The following is a 16,518-nucleotide window of genomic DNA, read 5'->3' on the forward strand; positions in this document are numbered from 1 at the left end:
ATCAAGGCGGGAGCATGGCAGCATCCAGGCAGGCATCGTGCAGGAGGAGCTGAGAGGTCTTGATCCAAAGGCAAACAGGAGAAGACTGACTTCCAGGCAGCGAGGATGAGAGACTTATAACCCACACCCACAGTGAAACACCTACTCCAGCAGGCCACAGCCTCTAATCCTGCCTCCCTGGGTGGAGCATATGCAACCATGACAGTTGTCAAGAACCAAGCTTTGTTCCTCTGCAAGAGCAGCAAGTGCTGAGCCCCACGAACCCACAGAGCACCATCATCCCTAAAACAGAGGATGGGGGTCAAGAGTCTGCACAACTTTGTTTGAACAAGTTCTTGGAGGCCACAGTTAGAACTGTCTCAGGGGATTGATTGTCGGAGGCTTGTGGCTGACAGAGATGCAGGATGAGGCCCAGGGGCCGAGCTCAGGGGACCGTTTGGCTGCCAAGCTGGGAAGTAGCTGATGGTTTACATTAGCCAGGGAGAAGTGGGCCGACTGAATCTTGTTTGTGTTGTTTTGCTTTGTTTTTGAAACAGGGTCTCAAGTGTCCCAGGCTGCCCTCTAACAACCTGGGACGTCTCCTTCTTGCCTCCCACGTACTGAGGCTACAGGCTTGTGGTCCCAGCAGTGCTGGGCATCGAACCCAGGACTTCACGCATACTAGGCAAACACTCCACTAAGCTACAGCACAAGTCCTTATCTTGTTTTTTTGACTGGAGTGTCTTCCACATAAAATTAACACTTAATACTAGTAATCTCCTGCTTTCTCTAGCACAAGCCTCTCAGACCGATTGATTGTTTTAGAACTTGCTTTCTACCCTGTGTGTTGTAACCATTGCCCCGCTAATGCCAAGGGCAGGGTCGTGTGAAAATACACTGATCTGTCCGCACAGTAGAATTACCGCCCTCCCTGACCCCAGCCAGGCAAAGAACAGCCATTTGTGATATTTAACGTAACAGACACAACAGAAATCCAGACGTGAAGTTGGAGTTTAAATTTTTGTGTTTTTATTTATTTACTTGGGGTTGGGGGAGAACTGTGTGAGATGCATGCAGTCTGTTCTCTCCCACACCGTGTAGGTCCTAGGGATTGAACTAAACTCATTAGGCTTGGTGTCAAGGCCTCTCCCACTGGCCTATCTCACCAGTTCCCAGGCTGGTTTCAAAGAAGTTGGAGGATATCAAAGCCTGATGGAGTATGCCTGTAATGCCAGCTTTCATGGGGCAGGAGGATTGCTATGAGTACATAGGGAGAGTCAGCTCTTAATATCCAACATGGAGTATAGGTGGAAAGAGAAGACATTGTACTTGGGTTCGGGACATGGGGACCAGAGAATGGAATTGAGCTGTGAAGGAGGCACCTCTCTCTTCATTTGCAAAAACGACCTATGGTGTAACGGATCCCAGACCTTCGAGTAACCAACCCCATGGTGGAGGTGCCATTCAGGCCTTGGGACCAAGTATGCAGACAGCACCACCTGCCAAACCAAGAACAAAGACCCAATCCATCAAAGCCCACAGTTCTGGGGAAGCTCCTGAGTGTACTAACCTTGCTTTCTTGGCTTTGGTAGTTCTGCTTCTGGCTAACCATTCTTGCTAAACAAGGTGTGTCAATCCAGGATACGAGGACTAGAGAGATGGCTCAGTGGTTAAGAGCACTGGCTGCTCTTCCAAAAGCCCTGAGTTCAATTCCCAGCAACCACAACCATCTGTAATGGGATCTGATGCCCTCTTCTGGGGAACGCAGGTGTACATGCAGATAGAGCACTCATGTTAATTAAATAAATCTTTATTTTTATTTATTTAAAAAAAAAAAAAGCTCTCCCTGGGAAACGCTCAGGACTGTACTTGGGTCCCAGACATCCAATGTTGTCACTGGCGGGAGAATAAAGACCTTCCATTGCCTTGGCCCTGCACCCAGGTGGTCTTCTCTGGTGGGTATGTCACAACAGTGGGAACCACGGAAACTTCGTCCCAGGAGAGAAGGCTGCCGACGAAGGAACTGCACCCAGGAACAGCTTGGGGAAATGAGGACAGTGGTTCCCATGGCAAACAAACTTCATATTCCAGGTCAGGCCAGGGTCCTGCAGCACTGTTCGAGGGTGAAAGGTGGGATGCCCAGCTGGGTCCTCGGGCCCAAGGCTGGCACCTGGCCCACTTGGGAATGCATCTCTGTCGGCTCCCCGGATCCTGTTTCCTTACATGACTCCTACCCTTGCTTCTCAGCCGCCCAACAATAAAAGGAGGCATATGGTAACCACGCAAGTGCTCTTGACTGGCACCGCGATGGAATAATTAATTGATTAATCACTCTGCCGAGTAAGTGCCAGCCAAGCATAAGTCCGTGTCTTTTTTTCTCTGCTTCTTTCTTGTCAGAGTGGGAATGGCGCTGGAGCTGCTGGGAAGCCTGTTTGAGACTGCTGCTGTCAAAATTGAGCATTGTTGGGCTGTCTGAGGTTGCGAAGGGGGCTTGTCTAAGGAGGAGAGATAAGTTTGCCCAGTTGTCTCAAGACACCCTGGCATTCATCAGGTGAGACCCTGGTGCCAAAAAAAAAGCCTGCTCTGAAATCCGTGAGGGCAAATGTGTGGGGACAATCAGGGGCGAGGAGGCTGGGTGTCATTCATCCTTGGGCGACTGTGACTCACCAACTCTTACATGATTTTAATCTTTCAGGGGCTGCTCGCAGCTTCTACTCCTTCATTTCTTCGTTTACTCAGTGAGATAGGCCTCGCTCTAGGGCAGGCCGTCCTCCAACCCACGATGGCTCTCCTGAGGTCTTTGTGTTGTTTGAGTTAGATCTGGTCATGCAGCCCAGGCTGCATAGCTCACTATATAGCCCAGCAGGTTTCAAATTCATAGCCATCCTCCTGCTTCAGCCTCTGGAGAGGTAGGATTGGCGGCATGAGCTCATGCCTTTTTAAACCTCCCTTTTAAACAAGTGGAAGAAATATAGGCCAGAGATGGACAGGCCTAGAGTTACATGGCTGGTGTCCTAGTTAGGATTACTATTGCTATAATGAGACAACATGACCAAGGAGATTCTGGGCGGAAGGGTTTATTTGGCTTACACTTCCACATCATTAGATCTTCACTGAAGGGAGCTGGGGCAGAAACTTAAACAGGGCAGGAACCTGGAGGTAGGATTCTGCTTTCTTATAGAACCCAGACTCTCTGGCCCAGGGGGTAGCACCACCCACAATGGGCTGGGCCCTGCCTCTTCGATTACTAATTAGGAAAATGCCTGCTAGGCTTGCCTACAGTCCAGTCTTAGTCTTATGGAGACTTTTCCTTAATTCTCTTCTTTGAAGACTCTAGCTGTGTTCAACCGACTTAAACTAGTCTGCACCTCAGGCAGGAGAGTGGAGAAGCCCTGACCCCGGGGTCTGGGTGGGTGACTCCTTGCCTGTAGACGAGCATGACAGTGGTTGAGCATGAAACAAATGCGGAGGTCAGAAGACACTCTCGGGAGTCAGTTCTCACAGTCTGCCTTGCTGAGGCCAGGCAAGGCAACAGCAGCTCTTGCATTCAGTCTCTGTGGACTATACTCCAGCTACCTCACCCAGGAGGCTCCCTGCCAGGGCTCCTGTCTCTGCCTCCCATCACTGCTGAGGTCACAGTCATGTGCCATCTTCCCACATGGTTCCCAGGATTGAGCCCAGGTCATCAGGGTTACACATCTGGCTCTAACCCCAATAAGTTGCCTTCTTACGTTCCTTTTTTTGTTTTTTGTTTTTGTTTTGTTTTGTTTGTTTGTTTTTTTAAAGATTTATTTTATTTATTATATATAAGTACACTGTAGCTGTCTCCAGATACACCAGAAGGGGGCATCAGATCTCTTTACAGATGGTTGTGAGCCACCATGTGGTTGCTGGGAATTGAACTCATGACCTCTGGAAGAGCAGTCGGGTGCTCTTAACCGCTGAGCCATCTCTCCAGCCCGTTTTGTTTTGTTTTTGAGGCAGAGACATTCTGTATCTCAAACTGGCTTTGAATTCATAGCCTTCAAGTGCTGAGATTAAAGGCATTTGCCAGTATACCTTTGGTAAAACATCCCCCCCCCTCTCTCTCTCTCCTTTCTCTTTTTTCTCAGTCCCTCTCCCTCTCTGCTCTCTGTCTCCCTCTTCCCCTATCCCTCTCCCCATCTTCCTCTCTTCCTCTCTTCTTCTTCTTCTTCTTCTTCTTTCTTTTTTTTTTTTTTTTTTTTTTTGGTTCTTTTTTTCGGAGCTGGGGACCGAACCCAGGGCCTTGCGCTTCCTAGGTAAGCGCTCTACCACTGAGCTAAATCCCCAGCCCCCTTCTTCTTCTTCTTCTTCTTCTTCTTCTTCTTCTTCTTCTTCTTCTTCTTCTTCTTCTTCTTCTTCTTCTTCTTCTTCTTCTTCCTCCTCCTCCTCCTCTTCTTCTTCCTCCTCCTCCTCCTCCTCCTCCTTCTCCTCCTCCTCCTCCTCCCACCCCTCTCTTTCCCCCTCTGCTGTCTCCTTTGTCTCTCTCTGTCTCTGCCCTGGGTGTGGGTGGTTGAGTTACAGAGATTCCACTCCCCTCTGCCTTCCAAGGGCTAGGATTACAAGCACACTACCACTACCACCAAGACTATTGAACTCAGTGGTTGGTGACAGCCATTGACTCTTGGCAGGGCAGAGACAAGGGGGTGCTGTGGCGCAGACAACCTAAGAAGCTCTGCCACATCTATGAACCAGACACACAGCCAGGAGACCAGTTAGGGTGTTGGAGTTAGGGCCAGAGTCTGCGACCTGACAGCTCTAACAAGCGAGGCATAGCCACCTGGCCTCCCAAAGCCGATTCAGGAGATGAGGAAAAGTGGAAAGCACAGTGTCCGTTCCTGTGGTCCCACTGGGATGAGGAGCAGACAAAGGGGCCTAGTAACAAGCAAGCCCCAAGCCCATTGTCTGCATCTTGACATAAGGATGTAAAATTTAGCTTTCAGCTGGATGGTGGTAGGCAAGCCTTTAATCCCAGCACTCAGGAGGCAGAAGCAAGCAGACCTCTGTGAGTTCGAGGCCTGCTTGGTCTACAGTGTTGCTATTCTAAGCTGCACCCCCACAGTTACCTGGCCACAGCCAGCTGTGCCTATAAAGGGGGCTGCTTGCCCCCTCCTCATGCTCTTCTCTTTCTTCTCTTGCTCTCACTCTTCCCCTCTTCCCCTTTGTCCCTTCTCTCCCCATTACCCTCCCCCCTTCCCTCCACATGCTCATGGCCGGCCTTTACTCTCCTCTTCTTCCTTTTTTCTCTCATTAAACCTTTCCAAGTGGAACCATGTTGGTTTGGTGTGGTCTGTCTGGAGAGGAGCCAAGATTTAAACCCCAACATACAGAGCAAGTTCTGGGACAGCCAGGGTTACACAGAGAAACTTTGTCTCAAAAACAAACAAAAAACATAAACAAAACAAGAAGAAAGACAGAAGGAAAGAAAAGAAAAAAAAAAGATTTAGATCTCAATAGAGGGTGAAAGGTTTGTATAACTGAGCTGTCCAGGTGGTGTGGACCTGCCCATCAGTGACTCGTAAATGCCTCAGCTTGAGTCTGCCACTGTGAGAACTATGTGAACTCCTCTTAGGAAACACGGTCCCCTCTAGCTGACACTAGGCTCTGTGTCTTTTCTTCCCACAACATAAGGTTCCTGAGGAAATTCCAGCTCTTTGGGTTCCATTGTTTCAGTAGTCCAGTAGCTAACGGAGGGGCACAAATGTCTCCTTTGACTTTCTTCATTCCTGCATGGAGAGTTACAGGGAGAGGGCACAGGGGTCCAAGCATGACCTTGAAGAAGTTTTGCATGGGCTCCTAAAAGGAAGCAAAGGAGTGAATGGGAGAACCCCCCATGCTCCCCACCACTCCCCACCCAATCCAATTGGGTGTAGATAAAAGTACTGAGAAAAACAGTCCAAAGAGCCGTGTGCCCTGTCCTCACAGCCTTCCAGACTTGGTTTACCCTAACACACACCAAGCTCCAGCCATGGTAATCTTTCCATCCCTCAGTCATGGTGGGCACTGCCAAGCCGCAGGACCTGGGGATTGCTGTTTCTCCCGTCATAAATTGTTCTTAGCTTGAACCTTCAAGGTGGATGTTCTTGTCTCTTGGACGTCTCCCAGCTGTGTCCACACCTGGAGTTCTTCTACTCCTGCACTGTTTGAGTGCTTATGCCTGTCTCCCCCTTACACGGTTTGAGTACCTGGGGGTGGGGGGCTGTGACCACCTCCGCTTTGTTCATTGTCCATCTCTGTTTGGCACACAGTGGCCCCGGAGCAATATCTGCTGATCAGTTGGTGGCCTTAGGAATTAAGAGGGTCCGTGGCTTGACCTCAGCAGCGTGTATAAACCAAGTGTGTGAACAGTGAGCCTGAGTACAGGAGTGGGAGTGGGGATGGGAAACCCATCACAGCCAAAGCACAGCTTTGTAACTGAGCTGTCGCCAGCTGGTCAAGCACATGCCCAGCATCCAGAGTCATGGGATCACAGCCAGCATCACATAAACCAGCCACAGTAGCACACCCCTGTGATCCCAGCCCCACAGTACCACACCCCTGTGATCCCAGCCCCTGGGGTGTAGAGGCAGGGGACCTGGAACTCAAGATCAGCCCGGACTACGAGACCCATCTCCTAAAACAAACATTAGTAGATGAACCTTAAAGATGAGATTGCAGTGGTACTACCAGACTAGACTCCTTTCTTTCTGCAGGGGAAGGCGGCCTGGTCATTTGTGCCAACCGTGAGCATGTAGCTAGCCCAGCCGGGGTGGTCTTCAGTGTATCCCAGCTTGTTATCTTAGAAATCAGTAGGCAGATTTGAGGTCTCTCTCTCTCTCTCTCTCTCTCTCTCTCTCTCTCTCTCTCTCTCTCTCTCTCTCTCTCTCTCTCTCTCTCTCTCTCATCATGCTGTCTTTAAGGAGACAGGAGGTGGGCCTTGCTCCAGCCCCAGCAGTAGAAAGATAGGCATGGCTTCCTGCTTTGATGGCTTCTTGTTTGCCCCAAGCTTTGAAACACAAGGCATGGCGTTGTAGTCACCACCTCCACCTCCTATTGTTCACTGAAGGTTTAGGCTTCTAGTGTCATCCAGGCAAAGCAAGGGCATTCTGTCCCCTTATGACCTGTGACTCCTCCAGGCTTAAGAAGTGGGTGGACTGCTTGCTTTGTTAAATCTCTGGACCTGATCTGGAAGAAGCAGAAAGAAAGTCACACCTGGCAAGAAACAGACAGGAAGTGCTCCCCAGACAGGAGGCTGTCCTCCTCCTCGCTCTGTGTGAGCAGCACACACTTTGTTCAGAGAGTTCTTGACCTCAGACAAAGGGCAGAGTTGCCAGACAGAGAGGCACATTTCCCAGAAGCCCTGGGAAGGAGCATAAGCCAAATTTGCCTCTAGAATTGGCAGGGAATAGAACTCTCCTGGCTGCCCCTAACCCAGCCAGGGCCACCACAGCCCGAGTGGCCTCTCAGAGCAAGCAAGTGTGGCTCTGTGGAAAAGCTGGCATTCTGGAAGGCTGTGCGCTGGCACATTTGCCCACTGTGCAGTGAGCAGTTAGGAAAGACTTGTATTGGGGGCCCGGGCTGCAGCTGGGGACCAGGTCCACAGAGCAAGGGCCAAAGCTGTGTTGAGTAAGGGGATGTGTGTTGTGCTTTGGTTCTCCTGGGCTCGCAGGTTGCACCTTGACATCGTTTGGAGTTTGCTGCTGTTATCATATTGGTGGCAGTTGGGGACTTTTTAAACATAGGTTTTTACTTTTGTTTTTTATTATTATTTTGTGTGTATGTGTGTGTGGCAGGTCAGAGGACAGATTGGGGAGCTCATTTTCTCTGTCGTGTGGTTCTAGGGTTTGAATTCAGGGTCTGAGGCTTGGCAGCAAAGCATCTTTACCCTCCGAGCCATCCCTGACCCCAGTGAGGTGTGTGTTTGCTTCTCTGTAACCCAGGCAGTCAACTCTGTCACCTCCTGCCTCAGTCTCCAAGTGCAAGGACTATAGGCACAAATCAGCACGCCCAACCAGCGGCCAGTTTCAAAACAATTCACAAGCAGGAGTTATCTGGGGGGAAAACACTCTTGCTAATTTCTTAGCTCACATTCATTCTCTGGAACAATTAATCTTCCAAGATCGGCTTCTTTCTCTCATTGGAGAATGCCTTGAATTCATTCTTGCCGAAGGGAGCTGTAAATCGCCAAGTCTCTTAGCCGCGGGAGAGCCAAGGACTTCTGCCATTTACTCCCAGCAATGAGTGGAAGAGGGAAACCAAAAGCACCTCACGTCGAGAATATTTTCAAACCCGGCATGGTGGCACACACCGTCAGTCCCCGCAAATGGGAGGCAGAGGTAGGCGAGTCTGTGTGCACTGAAGGCCAATCTGCTCCACATAGTGGGTTCTAAGCCAGCCAGAGCTACATAGTGAGATCTACCTGCACCCCCCCCCACACACACACACGGTCTTCTCATAGGCCACCCATTGGTAAGTCCCTCTGGTCTTCATTCTTTTGGATGTAATCTGCATGCTTGTCTCTGGCAAGATTCCCCTTCTTAGCTGTCCACGTGTGGAATGATGGGGGTTTTTTGTTTGTTTGTGCCTCTTTTTGCTTCTCTAGGTACCATAAGCTCTTGAGGATGGGTGTATGTCCACTGTGTGTGTGTGTGTGTGTGTGTCCACTGTGTGTGTGTGTGTCCACTGTGTGTGTGTCCACTGTGTGTGTGTCCACTGTGTGTGTCCACTGTGTGTGTGTCCACTGTGTGTGTGTCCACTGTGTGTGTGTCCACTGTGTGTGTGCGTGTCCACTGTGTGTGTCCACTGTGTGTGTGTCCACTCTGTGTGTATGTGTGTCCACTGTGTGTGTGTCCACTGTGTGTGTGTCCACTGTGTGTGTGTCCACTGTGTGTGTGTGTCCACTGTGTGTGTGTCCACTCTGTGTGTGTGTGTCCACTGTGTGTGTGTCCACTGTGTGTGTGTCCACTGTGTGTGTGTCTACTGTGTGTGTGTCCACTGTGTGTGTGTCCACTGTGTGTGTGTGTCCACTGTGTGTGTGTGTGTCCACTGTGTAACCCCTTGAGAAGGGCCTCTGGAGTCTCTGAGGTATTGTTATCACACTGGAGTGAGAAGCCCCTCGTGCTAGGTGGCTCCGTCCCCGGGTGGGATCCTGGGCTGTGCGTGCGTGTGTGAGCGTGTGTGAGCGTGAGGACAGTGAGTAGAACAGGAGGCTGCTTATCTCATTTGTGCTCTTCTGACTGTAGTCGTGACAGGACCAACTGCCTCAGGCCCCTGCTGCCATGACTCCTCTGCCATGGGGAAGGGCAGCCAGCAACTGAGAGCTGAGTGGATCTTCTTCCCTTACGTTGCTCTTGTCAGAGCATTTTACCAACACAGACAATAAAAATAAAGTTTAGAACAATTTTAACAACTAAGACAATAAAAAGTTAAAAGTTAAATATTGGGGTTGGGGATTTAGCTCAGTGGTAGAGCGCTTGCCTAGGAAGCGCAAGGCCCTGGGTTCGGTCCCCAGCTCCGAAAAATAGAACCAAAAAAAAAAAAAAAAAAAGTTAAATATTGACAGTCCTGTGAGATAGAAAGGCATAATAATGCCCCCCACCCAGGTTGTTGGGACTGGCACTTTGGGCAGAGGCAGAGGACCAGAAGACACAGGGGTAGACGAGTCGTGTGTCTTGTTGGTGAAGGAGGACCATGTTTCCCTTCTCCTTCTCGGTCAGCCATATCTGTACTCTCTTCAAAACCTATAGCTTGTCAGATCTCTGTAAATTCCAGGCCAGCCCAGGGCACAAAATGAGACCCTGCCTCAAAATATTAAACAAAGCACCACAGAAACCTCTTTGTTTTCTAAAACTTTTCTCTATTTATTTATTCATGTACACGTCTGTCCACGTGCATGTGGAAGCCAGAGTCAGTGCCGCCCTCTTTATCGCTTCTCCACCTCATTGTTCTACACTTTATTTTAAAGTAGCAAGTGTTTACTGCTCTAGCTGGTGGCATGGGCCTGGAAGGGCCAGCCTGGAAGGGCCAGGCCTAACAGTGAGGCAGTCTAAATAAAGCCTCACGCAACAGCCAGCTTTATTCAGAGCATTGGACAGTTTATACTCAGAGGTCAAGAAGAGTCCCCCGAGTAAAGCGTACAATCACAGGGACGAGCTGCAGGTGGCAAAAACCCGTTTTCCATAGAAACATAACAGATAGCAATAGCCAGTTGTAATGAGTAAAGGAACTCCCGCCCCACTACACCTGACGGGCACAAGAGGACATTCCAAGAACAGTCCTGTGTTCTTCAAGAAACTGGGGTCCAAGAACTCTTGGCTTTTTGGTTTTCTCACAAGCTCTCAGAGTCTCCCCTACCATGACTCCATTCTTGGACTGTGTTCTGACACAAAACTATATTAATGATTATTGAATAAAAATTACAATTTTATTAAACGTATTTACTTATTTTGTGTGTGGTGTAGCAAAGGAGTGCTTTGTGAGGAACGCTGCGGGAGTCAGTTCTCTCCTCACCCCCACAGGCGTCCCAAGGCGAACCTAGAGCAGGCTCGGTGGTGGAGCCTGGACCTGCTGAGTCATCTCACCAAACCATGCACCTATTTTCTGAGACAGGGTCTCCCACTCAGCCTTGAGTTCTTTTATTTGACCACCAAGCTCCAGGGACCCCCCCTGCCTCTACCTCCCCAGCACTGGAATTATAGTTACACACTGCCATTCCTAGCCTTTCAGAAACAAACTGCTGGGGATTGGACGTAGGCCTCTTCCCTGCACAGTAAGCACTTTGATGACTAAGCCATCTTCCCTCTGACCCCCTCTTCCTTCCTTCCCTCCTTCCTTCCTTCCTTCCTTCCTTCCCTCCCTCCTTCCTTCCTCCTTCCTTCCTTCCTTTTCTTTTTCTCTCTTCCTTTTCTTTCCTTAAATTTTTTCCACTTATTTTTATTTTATTCCTATGAATAAGTTTTCCTGCATGTATGTAAGTGCAACACATGAGTGCCTGGTACCTGAGGAGGCAGAAGAGGGCGTCAGATCCTCTGGAACTGGAGCAACAGTTTGTGAGCCACCAAGTGGGTGCTGGACCCAAACCCCAAGAGCAACCAGTGCTGTTTGGGGCTGTTGTTTTTTTTGTTGTTTGTTTACTTTGGAGACAAGGTCTCTGTGTACCTCCAGCTGTCTTGGAATTCCCTATGCCTTACAGGCTGGTCATGAACTCACAGAAATCCACCTGCCTCTACCTCCCAAGTACTGAGATTAAAGGTGCTCACCACCACACCGAGAGCAGTGATCCTGACCACTGACCAGCTTCTCCAGCACCCCACCCCCGACTTCAGTTTTCTTTTGAAATAGAATATCATGTAGCTCAGACGGGGCTCAAGCCCACTGCCGTCAGGGTTCCTGTTGCTGTGATCAAACACCATGACCAAGTCAAGCTGAGGAGGAAAGGGTTTATTTTATCTTACACATTGCTGACTTCTGCAGGAAGTCAGGGTAAGAGTTCAAGCAGGAACCTGGAGGCAGGAACTGAGTGAGGCAGAGGCCATGGAGGAACACTGCTTACTAGCTTGCTCTGTCTGCTATCTTATCCCACCTGGGACCACCTACCCAAGGGTGACACTGCCCACAATGTGCTGGGCCTTCCCACATCAATCACTAATTAAGAATTTACAAATTTTCTAGAGGCTCGCCTGTAGGTCTATCTGGTAAAGACATTTTTCTCAAGTGGAGTTCCCTTTTCTCCAGTGACTCTAACTTGTGTCAAATGACAAAATGCTAACCAGGTGTAATGGTTTGAATAGTTTTGGCCCCCACTGACTCACGGTCCGTAGGGAGTCACACTATTAGGTGTGGCCTTGCTGGAGGAAATGTGTCACTGTGGAGGTGGAACTTTGAGATCTCCTATGCTAAAGCTATACCCAGTGTGGCTTTAGCTTGCTGCCTATGGATCAAGGTGTAGAACGTATCCAGCACCATGTCTGTCTGCACACTGCCATGCTCCCACCATGATGATAATGGACTAAACCCCTGAAGCTGTAAGCCAGCCCCAGCTAAACATTTTCCTTTATAAGAGTTGCCTTGGTCATGTGTCTCCTCACAGCAATGGAACCCTAAGGCACCAGGCACTCACTATGTTGCTAAAAATGGTCTTGAACCTGAGTCTCCTGCCTTCCCCTCCCAGTGTGCACCAAATGCCCAGCTCTCCTTCCTTCCTTTCAGATGTGACATACCTTCCTACAGAAGCCCACTCCCCCAGGAAGTCCCATCCCTCAGTCTGCCTTTACCACCAGAGAGCCCCTGCATCCTCCGTACAGCCCCACGGGAGGCCTGAGGGCCACATCTCTGTCTGGTCCCTCCCTGATGCTCCAGATTTGCCATTTCGTCTTGATCTCCCTCCCAGATGCCGAGCAGAACTCTTGATTGCCCACCTCCCTGACAACCTGTTCTTACCAGAGTTACCCATGATTCTCCACTCCTCTCTGATTTCAGACCATCTTTAGGTCCAATCAGAACAGTTCTTAAGACTTCTTTATTCCAGGTCAATCTGCTTTTCCCCATCTCCCTCCAGCCTCCCAGCCCTTGTAAAGGCTGTCATGGTTCCTGAGTCCTCACTCCTTACCACACAGCAGCCAGAAATCCTTCTAAGTGCTGCTGACCAGTCCCGAGTCAGAGCCTGCAAACCGTAAGAGGACCTTACACGGTCTTGGGAGTTGCCGTGTGGAGAGAGGGTCCCATGGCTCTGAGGCAGGCAGGGAAGCAGGAGCTGATGTGGGCTGGAAGCTGAGGAGGAACAGGGTTCACAAGATGTGACTACGTGAGAAACAGAGCAGAGAGGTCCATTAACCAGAGGACTCAGAGACCTTGTGATGTGTGTCCTGAGCCTCTGGACACAATATCTTTGTCAGTCTCTCCAGGGGCGTTAGGTCAAAGGGTAGAAGTAACCAGAGTTCACATCCCAGGTCTCAGCAGGACTCGTGCTTCAGTCTGGCCTCCCTCACGGCCTTTGCCCTGTATTCTGCAAAGCTCCTTTAAGGTCACTGTCTTCAGAATTCTCTTTTCCACCATGTCAGACTTTTCATTCCTGTGACAAAACAACTTAAAGGAAGAACAGAGTTGGGCTCCTAGGTGGAGGGAAGGAAGGACACTATGGTGGGGATTGTGTGACATGGGACAAGGCACACTCCAGTGACCCCTGCTTCCTCCAATCAATAAGGCCATGAGTCCATCAGTGGATTAACCCCTTCATGAAATCAGAGCCAGCGCAATCCAACACATCTGAACAGCCCAGCAGATGGCGTCCTGCCCTCCAATACAGGAGTCTGCGGAGGACATTTTTATTCAAACTATGATACGCAACACAAGCTGAAATTTGTATAGTATCTTTTAATCTAGTCCAATATCTTCCAGACTGTCTTAGTTAGGGTTTTACTGCTGTGAACAGACACCATGACCAAGGCAACTCTTATAATTGGGGCTGGCTTACAGGTTCAGAGGTTCAGTCCATCATCATCAAGGCAGGAGAATAATAGTGACCGGGCAGGCCTGGCTCAGGAGGAGCTGGGAGTCCACATCTCCATCCTCAGGCTGCTAGGAGGCAGCTCTCCAAGCCCACCCCACAGTGGTACACCTACTGCCCTACAAGGCCACACACTCCCTGAGCAGCCATATTCAAACCGCCATACAGACCAACAAGGAATAAAATCCAAATCTCAAAAGCCCAGGCACGGGCTGGCGACTGGTGAAGGTGCTTGCCATGAACCACAGTGACCACGGTGGAGGAAGGGGCCTGTGTGACCAGTAACAGTTGCAGTCGCGCCCCACCTCCACACAAGTGCCTTGGTGTGTGAGTGACACACATGCACACACACCCACTAATAAGAAGAATAAAATTAATTTTCTCTGTAAAAAGTCGAAAGCCAAACATGACTGTTCGCTCTTTTAATCTCACCAGTGGGGAAGCTAAGGCAGGGACATGGTTTTAAAGTCACAGGCAGTCCAGCTACACTGTGAGCTACTGGCCAAAAGAAATAAGATAAAAATAAAAAAGCTGCTTGCTGTGTAAGTATAGGGTCCCGGGTTTAACCCCAGAACTGTGTGCAAAAGCCAGGCAGGCGGCATGGGGTGTAATTCTGGCCCAGGAAGCAGAGGCAGGCAGATGCTGGCATTTGCTGCTCAGCCAATCTAATCAATCCTTGAGTCGCAGGCCAGTGAGAGCCCCTATCTCAAAACAACAAGGTGGGCAGTGCCTAGGGCGTGATCCAGAGGTCAACTGCTGGCCTCCACACATGCATACACATACAACTCCCCGACACATTGATAGTTTCAGATAGGAGATGTGGCAAGATCAAGAGTTCAAGGCCAGCTTCAGCTATATAGGAAATTGAAGATTCTGAGGGAATAAAAAATAAATACATGAACTAGCTAACTAACTAGTTCATGTATGTATATGTAGGTATATGTCTGTGCCTGTGGTACTTTGAATAAGAATGGTCCACACAGGCTCATGGATGTTTAATCATCAGGAAGTGGAACCGTTTAAAAGGATTAGGAGGATCAGGAGGTGTGACCTTGTTGGAGGATATGCAGTCTTGTTGGTAGAAGACTGTCACTGTCACTGTGGTTGGGCTTTGAGGCTTCACCCCCACTGGGGCTTCAATCACTCTCTCTCTCTCTCTCTCTCTCTCTCTCTCTCTCTCTCTCTCTCTCTCTCTCCAGATCAGGGTATAGATCCTTCTCAGCTCCTCCTCCTGCACCATGTCTGCTGGCTGTGCACACTGCCATGTTCCCACCATGATGATGATGGACTGAATCTCTGAACCTGTAAGCCAGCCCTAATGAAATGTGTTCCTTTATAAGAGTTGTCTTGGCCACACCAAATATTCACAGCAGCAGAACAATGACTAAAACAGTGCCTGTGCACTTGAATGCAGGTGCCCTTAGAGGAGAGGCCAGAGAGTTACAGGCCGAGTGAGCCACTGGACGAGGGGTGATGGGAGCTGAACTTGGTCCACCCTGCTTGGCTGTAAGGCCTCACATTCACAAACTCACAGTACTCCCCAAGTCTCAGCCACCCAGTCCTACGTGACAGATACACTCCCTGTCTCTATTGATTGACGGCTGCAAGAGCACATCACACTGAGGTTCCCAGTCCTAAGACATTCACGTCGTTGATGTTTAAAGATAGAGCCTAAACGCTAGCTAAGACTAAACCATGGGAACCCTGCCTCACCTTCTCCAGTGCTGAGATTGCAAGTGTTCATCACTGCACCTGACTTAGAAATCCTCACCACACCCAGGAGGTGGAGGCTACACAGTGAGCTGGAGACCAGACATGGTGACGTGGACCTTGTCTCATAAATCAGTGTCTAAAGTGGTACATGGGAGAGAGTTGGAGCTGCAAAGGAGGCTCAGTGGTTGAGAGGACTCGCTGGTCCTGCAGAGGGCCAGAGTTTGGGTCCCAGCATCCACACCCAGAGGCTTGTTACCATCTATAATTCCAGCTCCGAGTATCAGACGCTTGTGTGCACAAGGTAAATACTTAAAACTTACAGCCACTGGCGCTCACGCTGCCCTCCAGGAAATCCAGACCTCCCCTTCCGATGGACCTTTCACCTGTGGGGGCGCTTGCTTTTTAGAATACTGTCTCACACGTTGAAGCCTAGGCTGATATTTGTATCTATATTTTCATTTCACTTAGCCTGAAATCATTGTGTCCCTCCTTAAACGGTGTATTAATCCTCACAGATGCACATCACCTGAACCATTTTACCAAAGACCACATCACCCCAGAACAGCAGCACTGAGAACTGAGCAAGAAGACATGGACAGCGTCAGACCTCCGTCTACGAAAACGGCGTGGGGTGGGAGCTCACGGAAGGCTCTCCAGCCAGGAGCCTTGGCACCCGCAATGCTTAAGGCTGTAGATTCAGGGGTGGCTGACGGGGCTGATGGGCAGCAGCCTCCAGCAGGCTCCTGGCAGAGACATCTAACAGAACCAATAAATAACGCAGGCAGGTGTGTATCACACAAGGAATCTTATATCTTTAACATCTACAGCATAATCTCTATCTAGTATTAATTTTCTCCAATGCATTTCTCATTTGTATGTTGCGGGGGGCGGGGGTTGTTTGTTTGTTTTGAGACAGGTTTTCTCTATGTAGCCCTGGCTGTCCTGCAACTCTCTACGTAGACCAAACTCTCACAGAGTTCTGCCTGCCTCTGCCTCCCGAGCGCTGGAATTAAAGGCGTGATAATTTCTATGATTAAGAGTACCAGTTGCTCTCACACAGGATCTGGGTTCAGCCCCCAGCACCCACATCATGACTCACTTGTCTGTAACTCCAGTTCTGGGGATCTGACCTCAGGTGCCCTGCCTCTCTTTCAGCTTCATCTGAAGAGGAGTTTCTCTTGTTTGTCACTGTGCTGTATACAAACTTGCTGGCCTCAGAGCACCCATGTAATTCTCCTGACTCTACCTCCCACTTTCCAGTAGGATCCTGGGAGTAAAATGTACACTACTACACGGAGCATTTCCATGGTGTGAGGGATCTG

At 49.7% G+C, this 16,518-nt stretch overlaps 1 protein-coding gene across 1 annotated transcript in view; it reads left to right on the top strand.

Annotated features, from left to right (window-relative positions):
* Nucleotides 1-16,231, top strand: part of Xrcc2 (X-ray repair cross complementing 2) — a 77,282-nt gene extending 61,051 nt beyond the window's left edge. Inside the window, exons 3-4 of the mRNA XM_087658533.1 lie at nt 2,377-2,530; nt 15,712-16,231. Of these exons, the coding sequence (XP_087514659.1) occupies nt 2,377-2,530; nt 15,712-16,039 (482 nt within the window). The 3' untranslated portion in view covers nt 16,040-16,231. The remainder of the gene's footprint in view (nt 1-2,376; nt 2,531-15,711) is intronic.
* The last annotated feature ends 287 nt before the right edge of the window (nt 16,232-16,518 follow it).

The sequence above is a fragment of the Rattus norvegicus genome, chromosome 4 (assembly GCF_021556685.1).
Source record: "Rattus norvegicus strain SHRSP/BbbUtx chromosome 4, alternate assembly SHRSP_T2T, whole genome shotgun sequence".
NCBI classification, from domain to species: domain Eukaryota; kingdom Metazoa; phylum Chordata; class Mammalia; order Rodentia; family Muridae; genus Rattus; species Rattus norvegicus.